The sequence below is a fragment of the Silurus meridionalis genome, chromosome 7 (genome assembly GCF_014805685.1).
Source record: "Silurus meridionalis isolate SWU-2019-XX chromosome 7, ASM1480568v1, whole genome shotgun sequence".
NCBI lineage: Eukaryota > Metazoa > Chordata > Actinopteri > Siluriformes > Siluridae > Silurus > Silurus meridionalis.
Window position 1 is genome coordinate 1,214,582 of NC_060890.1, and position 9,950 is coordinate 1,224,531.

The 9,950-nt window shown below is 41.1% G+C and overlaps 1 protein-coding gene across 3 annotated transcripts; it reads left to right on the forward strand.

The window, feature by feature from the left end:
• Nucleotides 1-2,332: 2,332 nt before the first annotated feature.
• On the forward strand, nt 2,333-8,582 carry foxh1 (forkhead box H1). Of its 3 annotated transcripts, none has more exons than XM_046853672.1 (4): nt 2,333-2,519; nt 3,722-4,196; nt 5,352-5,456; nt 5,805-8,582. In XM_046853672.1, exons 2-4 carry the CDS (start codon nt 3,780-3,782, stop codon nt 6,804-6,806), a joined length of 1,524 nt encoding a protein of 507 aa, XP_046709628.1. In that variant the 5' UTR covers nt 2,333-2,519; nt 3,722-3,779; the 3' UTR covers nt 6,807-8,582. The 3 variants fall into 3 exon arrangements, with proteins under 3 accessions (XP_046709628.1, XP_046709627.1, XP_046709629.1); XM_046853671.1 differs by having other exon boundaries at nt 3,726-4,196; XM_046853673.1 differs by having other exon boundaries at nt 2,333-2,516.
• The last annotated feature ends 1,368 nt before the right edge of the window (nt 8,583-9,950 follow it).

Here is a 9,950-nt window from a genome sequence, read left to right on the forward strand (position 1 = left end):
CGACAGAAACGTGTTTGAAATCATAGAAAACTCAAGTTGGAATGAAAGATTTTTTTGCTGAAAAGCATCAAACATAAATATTTATACAATGCAGTAGCAGTAGCAGTCTTATGTGTTAAACAAGAACGATGCAGAAACGAATAATAAAATGTAATCAGCTCGCGACAAAATGTCTGAATAATGAAATCAGATCGACGTGAAGACGTGGCAAATGATGACATAATAAAATAAAAAGAAACCATCTAAAATTTTACTTAATATCACACACGGATAAATAAAGAAATACGAAAAATCGGCACATTGAATTAATAAACCAAAAAGAAAGTTTGTTTGGATTCGCAATTGAAAATCGGAAAAATTCCAAAGCCTTCGTTCATTCGTTCGTTCTTTTTTTATTTAATATTGTACCCAGGAGATAAATCGCTTTTTTATTCGCTTTCTCTATTCATTTCTCATCACAACATAGCGCAAGAAAACAAAATCTCACGATGTGAGCGACGCGTCGAAGTGAACGATGTTTTCCATCTGGCATCCAATCTAACATCGTAACCTGGAAGTAAAAGTGAATTTGAGTTTTTTTTCGGAAGAAATATCTGCTCTGGAGTCATTTGCGCTCATAGAAGATATTATGATAAAAAGTAGAGCAACATATAAAAAAAAAAAACACAATCTACTAGAATGTAGGGTGGGCGGAGCAGATGGGGTGGGCGGGCAAAGTGTTTTCTGCATTGAGTGTCTAAAAAGTTTGTGAACTTAACGTCATTGTTAGAAGAGGAAATGTGTGCGACTAACCGAAGGGTTAAGCGTTGCTGTACGATCAGTTGTTTTACATCCTGGTCGTTCAACCAAATCAGATTCATAAACCTAAATCCGAAACCTAAATCGGATCGGTGTCCGTTTAAATACTTGATACTTTGTCATTTTACACTGATTTCTTTTTTCATTGTCTTTTCCTTTAAACAAGTAAGTTACAGACCTAAAAAAAAATGGAAAGGGGACTCGAGTGTCCTTCGCTTGAGGTGTTTTGTGTGGAAAGTGAGAGTAATAGGGTCCCTTTGGAGTCTTAAAGCAGCTCAGACTGAAATTTGGGGACAAAGCCAGAGTCTGTAGGGTTCACTGGGATTTTCTCAGCAGGACGAGTCGACCTTTCAGCCTTGGCGTCTCAGAATCAGTGGGAGGGCTTGTTCAGCACTGTCTCTGTCTCTGTCTGTGTGTGTGTGTGTGTGTGTGTGTGTGTGTGTGTGTGTGTGTGTGTGTGTGTGTGTGTGTGTGTTGTGGCTCTTTAGCATAAAACCCTAGCCGGGGTACAGTGTTAGTCTAATTTCAGGAGTGTGAGGCTCACATACGAAATTCGTGTGGTTTTTAAACCTCCCCTTCCACATTTAGTCCCCATTTACTGACACAGTAACATCCACTCTTCTGGGAAGATGTTCCACTAGACTTTGGAGTGTGTTTTGTGGAGATTTGAGGATTCATTCAGCTACAAGGGTGTTAGTAAAGTCAGGTACTGATGTAGGTGAGAAGGTGAGGAGGTTCCTGGTGGTGCAGTCATAGTGCTAGTTTATCCAAAAGGTGTTCAATATGGGTTTAGAGCTCTATAGCAAAAGATCTTCCAGTCCAACACATGGGAAGTTTCACCGAGCTGGTTTTGTGCATGCTGGAACACATTTGGGTGGACATCGCATACGGTCGTGTTCCTCCAACTTTGAGGTAACAGTATGTGGAAGAACCACATACGGCTGTAAAAGTCCCAGTGTTCCTCAGCATGTCAGTGTTCCTCAGCATGTCAGTGTTCCTCAGCATGTCAGTGGGACTCGGTTTGACCATGAAGAATTAACCTGCAGTATACAGGGTTCAAATCATTTCGTTCACAGCAAAGCAAAAACATAGAAAATAATAAAAGTATACAACCCATTTATTATTATTATTATTTTATTAAATGCAAAAACAAATACAAATAAAAAAAAGTACAGATTTACAATAAAAGAAAAAAAAATCTGTCTACTTATTTTCTTTTAGATTTGCTTGAATAAGTGTTGAAATAAATTCATTTTCCATTATTTGTCAATATTTATTCTGATTACTGATCACTAGTTGTTATTATTTTGATTGCACGAATATTAAACCTGTGTGTGTGTGTGTGTGTGTGTGTGTGTGTGTGTGTGTGTGTGTGTGTGTGTGTTGGTGCAATCAACTTTTATTGAAAAATATAAAATAAAAAAAAGTGTGGGAGAGGGGGGGGGGGCAGTGCTGCAGATGTGTGTGTGTGTGTGTGTGTGTGTGATCACTGAGGTATGAAACCTGTTTGGTTTTAGTTGTGTCTGTTTTTGGCCAATCTCAGTCTGAGTCTAATTAGAGCTGCAGGTGGTGGTGTGAAGCCTCATCAACACACACACACACACACAGCGTGCTTCGATAGAATTCTGGAGTTTATGCTTCTCAGAAGAACAAGATTCAGATCTTCAAAGAAAAAGTGTTTGGGAAAGACCTTCATTAAAAAAACAAAACAAAAAAAACAGGTGAAGTGTGTGTGAAGCCTCCATGTCTTCTTTCCTTTCCCCATCTTTCATTTAGTACAACTATTTATTTATCCTTCCATCCATCCCTCTAAACAAGCTTTCATTTTTGCCAGGCTTTCTCATCCCTCTTTTTTCCTTTTCATTCTTCTTTTCTCCATGTAATTTTTATTCCCACATCTTACCTTTTCTCTTTTTTTTCTTAAATTGTTTTCACTTGTATCTCATTTTTATTTCTCTCCCCTCCTTTTACCCAGATAACCTCTCTCTCTCTCTCTCTCTCTCTCTCTCTCTCTCAGAAAGATATTTGGAAGGAATTTATGGTCATTTTTGATTAAATCCATATTTAAAGATGTTTTTTTAATACACAAAATGAGACCTGATGGACCTGTGTGTGTGTGTGTGTGTGTGTGTGTGTGTGTGTGTGTGTGTGTGTGTGTGTGTGTGTGTATTACTAAATGAGCTGAATGTTATTTTGTACTGATAGCTTGGCTTTAATTACGCTTTCTGACCTGAGAGTGTGTTTATTAGCCGTGTTTGTGTGTATATTGTGTCCTTTTGTTTATTGAGTGAAACCACTATGCTACATGATTCCTCTCTCGCTCTCTCTTTCTCTCAACCCCCTGATCTTTGTCTGTTCTTAAAAAAAAAAACCCAGTTTCTGTCATGCTCGGTTTGCCTACAAGTCCCTGTTTTCAGGTTTCCTCCCCCCCTCAGTGGAGCCATTGACTTCATTTCAATACTTATCAGTGCTTACTATAAGCAAACCTTTGGTGGGGTTTGTTTCAGGAGGGATGAGGTGATTTGGCCCTCCAGGGACAGAAGAACTAAAGTACCTTCTTGAAGTTTATATATAAGATAAGGGTGTTTTGATTATGTTGACTGTATATTAGAAGTAGTCATGAATCCTGAACCTCAAAAGCACTGAATGAACTTTAGGCTTCTCATAAGAAATTATAACACGTGTTTTTTTTAATCCCCATAAATCAGCTTACTTACCTTTTAAAGATCTGATAGACCTGAGGTAAGGTCAGTAAGATGTCAATCATGGGTATATCCTAAAAAAAAAAATAGAAATAAATATGATATGGAAATGAACCCCTTGTGGTTTCCACCCCTCCTCCTCCTCTATCTGGGGGCTGATGGTTGCTCTGTCTATTTACACAGCGGGATTGACGTGAAACTGTTAATTGTTTGCCTCCTAGACAGTGAGGACGTGGAGTCCTCAACTTTTCCTCCTCCTCCTCTATCATCATCATCAGCATGACAAAGCTCCGGGGGGGAGCGGAGTGGCGCGGCGCGCTCAGCCCGCACAGGGAGTCCGGAGTCCGGCTACAGATCTCCAGCACGCCGCGGTGCACCGGGACCTCCGAGGCAACTATGCGCCCGAACTCCGCGGTCATGGAGGGAGTTTTGGGGCATCACAGCGGGGCTATGGGGAGTGTGTTACCACAACTAACCAGCCCCGAGGAGAAACCTCTAGCCGGATTGATGGATGAGTCTCGGGCCGGGTCTCTTGGTGCCCCCCGACTCCCCGCGGATCAGCACGGCGGAGAATGGGCGCCGAACGCCGGCAAGAAGAAGAACTATCAGCGCTACCCGAAACCTCCGTACTCCTACCTGGCTATGATCGCCATGGTGATCCAGAACTCACCGCAGAAAAAGCTCACTCTCTCCCAGGTAAAAACTCAACCCCTGTAGATTTAAATATTACTTCTTACATATTGGTTACACTTTTATCATCATGCCTAATTAGTGCTTCATCAAGTGCTATTTTATAACAAGTTGGTTTATTTTGTTCTTTTAGCTTTAAACATGAATTTGTGTGTTTGTTTTTTTTGTCATTTTGTTTCTTTTGTGTTTCTCATAAAACAAAAGTAATTACACTAAGCAATAACTAACTGAAACAGCTTTATATCATTCTCAGAATTAAACTCATAAACTACTTTTTTTGTTTTTTTCCTTACACATATGAAGCAACTTCATATTAAAGCACAATAGAGCCAGGATCTTTTAACAATCAGCTATTTGATTTTATTATTGTTAATTCGATGGCTGAGATATTTGGTGTTTTAGATATTATAGCCTATATACCATGCAAATTTGTTTAACATCCAAGCTGAAACACCTTCAAAAAGAAAGTTTTAGACTTCAATGTCCTCCTGGTTTATAATAGATAAACTTTTTTTACGGAAAAAAAATCTTAAAGTATTCTGTATGTTGATTCATTAAATAAACAAACAAATACATAAATCAATACAGGACCCGGAAATTCAGTTATTGACTTTTAGAAATGGTACCAATTACAATCACATTCTCACTAAGACCAAACACACACTGTACTTGGTGTAGGGAGTGACATGAACCCAGAGCAGGACAGAGTGATAAGGATGAAGGATGAAGGGAGGAGGGAGTGAAACTATTGCACTCTATCAAGTGTGCAAAGGTTAAAATGTCAGCCACATTAATGAATGATAATTGATAGGCGAGAGACTTGTTGTACGCTAGTCAGTGTTTGGGGGTAGCTAGCTCAATAGGTAGGAAGTCTAAACTAAAGGTCCTGAAATATTTTATGAGCGTTTTCTTGTAACAAGCTACGTTTTTGATCAAGTGTACCGTGACAGAAATAGTATGCTTGACATTTGCAGAAATGATCTGACAGTCAAAAGATGGCATCTAAACCCAAGCTAATCACTTTGATCTGGCTAGCTAGCTAGTAAAAAAATGTTATGCTGTCACGTTTTATTGATTGTCATGTCAGTGAACATCATTACAAACTACAACAGTGATAATGGGTGTCTTTGCGATTCTAATTTTTCCTGTTCATCTGTTCAGATTCTGAAAGAGATCAGTACACTCTTCCCCTTCTTCAAAGGGAACTACAAAGGATGGAGGGATTCAGTACGGCACAACCTGTCCTCCTACGACTGCTTCGTCAAGGTGTGCATGCTCTCATTGTCCCTGCCGTGACTCCTGTGAAGAAATTGTTTGGTTTCTAAGCAACTAATTATGATTAGCATGATAAAGTAAACATGTAAGCCTACTGTTGATAAATTGTACGACATACCATAATATTAAGCTTTGTTAAAATTGACACTTGACAACACTGTAACTTCCTGAGAAATTTTTGCTATGGTCAGTGATTTTTTTCTTTTCATTTCTTCAGCTTGACTTGGTACTGTATCCCGTAGCTTTGCTAAATTAGCTAAACAATCACATTTGTGATTCTGTCGATTCAAATTCCCAGGTTTCCTCACATGTTGAATATTTCATTTAATCCCCTTCCAGGTGCTGAAGGATCCTGGGAAGCCTCAGGGGAAGGGGAATTTCTGGGCAGTGGAGGTGAGCAGAGTCCCTCTGGAGCTGCTGAAAAGGCAGAACACTGCTGTGTCCAGACAAGACGAAACCATTTTTGCTCAGGATTTGGCCCCCTACATCCTTCAAGGCCACACTCCGACTCAGCAAGAGGAGACCCAGCCCGATGCACCTGTACTGCCCATCCGCCACCAGTCCCCTGCTCCAGAAGACCTTTATCGCCCCAAACTGGACTCATCCTTTGCCATCGATTCACTCTTGCACAGCTTTAGACCGGCGGATACGCTTAGAGGTCGAGGTGATGGATGGGGGGCGGGGTCTAATCATCACCGCTCGCCACGTCCTCGATATTTCTCATCCAACAGGAGTGCGTCGGCCAGTTCTGCTAGCCCTGCTTCTTCCTCATCATCAGATGAAGACTGGAGAGGGATTACTCGATTCGAGGCGAGAAAACGAGGGGCAGACGGAGGACACCTCGGAGCTGACGGATATGACGGTTATTTCCCGCCAGGCAAAATAGCGAAGCGCGGCAGTTCGGCACCTCCGCCTTGGGAGTTACCGACTTCCTATGCCAAATACACGCCCCCAAATGCTGTAGCTCCACCCAGCATGCGCTTCAACACGAACCCTTTCATCCCGCTCGGCTCGGTTCCGTTCTATGGCCATCACGTTGCGCCCAACCACTTCGGCGCCCATTCTTACTGGCCTCTGTTATCCAGTGGGCGTGTTTCCTTACACGCTCCGCCCTTGCTCATGGACTTGGACAGCATGCTGCAGTCAGTTCCGCCCAACAAGAGCGTGTTTGATTTGCATACGCCACCAATCAATACGGACCTCCGTTTAGCAAGTATTCCTAACTGTGCTGCTGCCGAAATAATGCTGTTAAACGTGGAAAGACACATTTTCACTCGAGGCGAGAAGGCTGATTTTATTTTCGCCACCACTGCCTATGATGACTTCAGGAACATCATCTAACACAGATCGACCGGTGAATGTAACGCAACAATGTCCAGAAACTTTGCACTGACAGTTTGCACTCGTATCTTTTTTGTTGCCATTCTTAGTATTTTTTTTTTACAATTATTTCTTCAGGGAATTCATTTTTAATGTTCACCTAATTGTATGAATGTGTTTTATGGTGCACTGTTTCAGAAAAGTGTGCCTTGGTGTAAAAAGTACAGGGTATTTAACTTGCTTATTCTACCTCAAAGTTGTTGTGTTTTAAACAAATGCTACTACCTTTATTTTTTGGACAATGTTTAAATGCTACATGGCTAGCCAGTGTGCTAAATTCCACACGTGGCTGTAATGCTACTGTAAACACTGATGCTAACTGATTGTCCAGTTAGAGTTTGTCGCATCAGTCTGATGGATGGTGGTAATCATGTGGGTTACAGAGGAGTGTGTAAAAGAGTGTATGAGTGTGTGAGATACCCACCTAAATACCCCCCAAAGACACATACACCAGTGTCTCCCTTCCCCCTTAAGGTTTGAGAGAATCTCGGTGCCACTGCATCTGCATGTTGATGGCTCGTCGTTAGTCTGCAATCTCCTGAGCTATTCAGGGGGAAACTTATCAAATGCAGATAGGGGGGTGTGTGTGTGTGTGTGTGTGTGTGTGTGTGTGTGTGTGTGTGTGTGTGTGTGTGTGTGTGTGTGTGTGTGTCCGTCCTCTATTGTTAAAGGCTATTTAATACCGAAGAGAAGTTTTATTCCACCAGTCCTCTCTCAAAAGTGTCCTTGAAGTGCATTGCAGCATTGTTTGGTTTTTTTTTTTTGGAAGTGTGTTGCATTCTTTTTTCCCCACCAAATTGTCCTCTAAGTGACTCCAACTGGATCGAACTATTTGTTCACATAGTTCTGTTCTTTAATTTCGCCAGGTATTTTTTTTTCTCCCTCATTTCTTCGCTATGTCTCAGCTCTCCAGATATATATATTTTATGTACAAGCATCTTTCAGATCAATGCGTTTTAAACGTTTCCCTGCTGATTTTTATTTTATGTGACTGTGAAGGTATAAATGTATAAAAGCTCTCATGATGTCGGGTGAATCGAACGGCTCATCGGGAATTAAACTCTTTGGTCTGTGAAATGATCAGCGTAGAAACTGTGACACAATGACTCGTTGTACTTTTTAATCCGTTTTTAGCTACAGAGTAAAACTCGCCGATAACAAACTTCTGTAAAACTAAACGATCATTCCCTCACCAGCTTTGCTTTTGTTTTTTTCTTTTTTACTCATTTTAACAGACCGTTAACATTGAAACCGTTCTGTATTATAAACAAGCAGTACTGGAGACTCCTTCCGTGGATATTGCCCTATAGTTTGTGGCGTGGCCACAGTCAGAGCTGCTGCCGCACTCCAGAACTCCAGAGCACTGCAGCGAGAAATCAGATGTCTACATTTTACCTTTAAAAGTCCGTCAGCCAGGACACGTTTTGGATGTGTGGTAATTGGAGACACGTCCTGCCTGATGGACCACATTTGCAGGTATATGAAGGTGTGAAAGCCGGTGTTTATACAACAAGTGCTTAGATCTGTGCCATCAGAACACTTAAGGCTGAATAGCGAATAGTGTTACATTTAAAATTGCATTAGCATCACTGTAACCGTGGAGACCTTTAAATAATGACTTATCATCATGAGAACATGCACAGTAAAAAACAATCATCTCTGTGTAGTGCATTCAATCTAATCTATGTTTGAGAATTGATGCCCCTTCCAATAAACTACTTGCCTCTATACTATTAACTCGTGCACTATATGTCCAATAGAGTATCATTACTGGCTTCTAGACCACAACTACTGCATTACGTGTTCACCACACCACAATTACTTGCCTCTATACTCTAACTAGTGCATTACATATTCACCATGCCCCCATTACTTGCTTTTACACCATAATTGGTGCACTGCATATTCACTACACCGCCATTTTTGCCTTTCTACCCTAATTAGTGCACTATATGCCTGATAGAGCACAATTCATGGCCTCACCACTCCAATCAGTGTTTTATTCAAATAATAATGTACCATTACTGCCCTCTACACTCTAGCAAGTGCACTATATTGTTAAATCGGGTCCCATCACTGGCCTTTACACCGTAACTTGTGTACAATTACAGGCTTTTACCCTCCAACTAGTGAACCATATGTCCAAATAGAGCACCATCGCTTGCTTCTGCGTCATAATTAGTGCCCTGTTTGTCTAATAGGATGCCACTAGTGTCCTCTACACCCTAACTACTGCACATTATTTTTAATATGGTGCCATCACTGGTCTTTACAACATAACTAGTGTACCATGTGCCCCATAGGGCACCATTACTGGCCATTATACCCTAACTAGTGCAATATTTGTTCAATAGGGCACCATTACTTGCTTTTACACTGTAGCTAGTGCACTATATGTCCAATAGGGCACCATTACTGGTCTCTACACCCTAACTAGTGCACTATATGTCCAATAGGGCACCATTACTGGTCTCTACATCCTAACTAGTGTACTATATGTCCAATAGGGCACCATTACTGGTCTCTACACCCTAACTAGTCCACTATATGTCAAATAGGGCACCATTACTGGTCTCTACATCCTAACTAGTGTACTATATGTCCAATAGGGCACCATTACTGGTCTCTACATCCTAACTAGTGCACTATTTGTACAATAGGGCACCATTACTGGTCTCTATGCTATAACTAGTGCTTTACATGTTTTGGTGTTTACCATTACTAGTCTCCACATGCTAACTATTGTGCTATCTACCCTACACTAGATAGGGTGTAAAAGCACGTTCTATAGGGTAGATAGCACAATGGTCTTCTATCAAGCAACTACTTTCACACCATAAAGTGTAATAAAAGGTTTTAATAGCGAGCCGGTAGAAAATCTCTAAACCGGGAAGAAGATATCGAGTAGTGCATTACTGTAGTCTCTGAAAATGCTAATATGGTTCAAAGTCTTTGATGTGTGATCTGTCTTCCTTCTGCTGTGTCTCACTGCACCTCCTGCTGTGTCTCTCTGTTTTACACCCCTTCGTCCTCTTTCCTTCCGGCCCTGTACTTCTTCAGAGATAAACCTCACCTTGCAGAGCGTCATCATAAAAAGGCTGAATG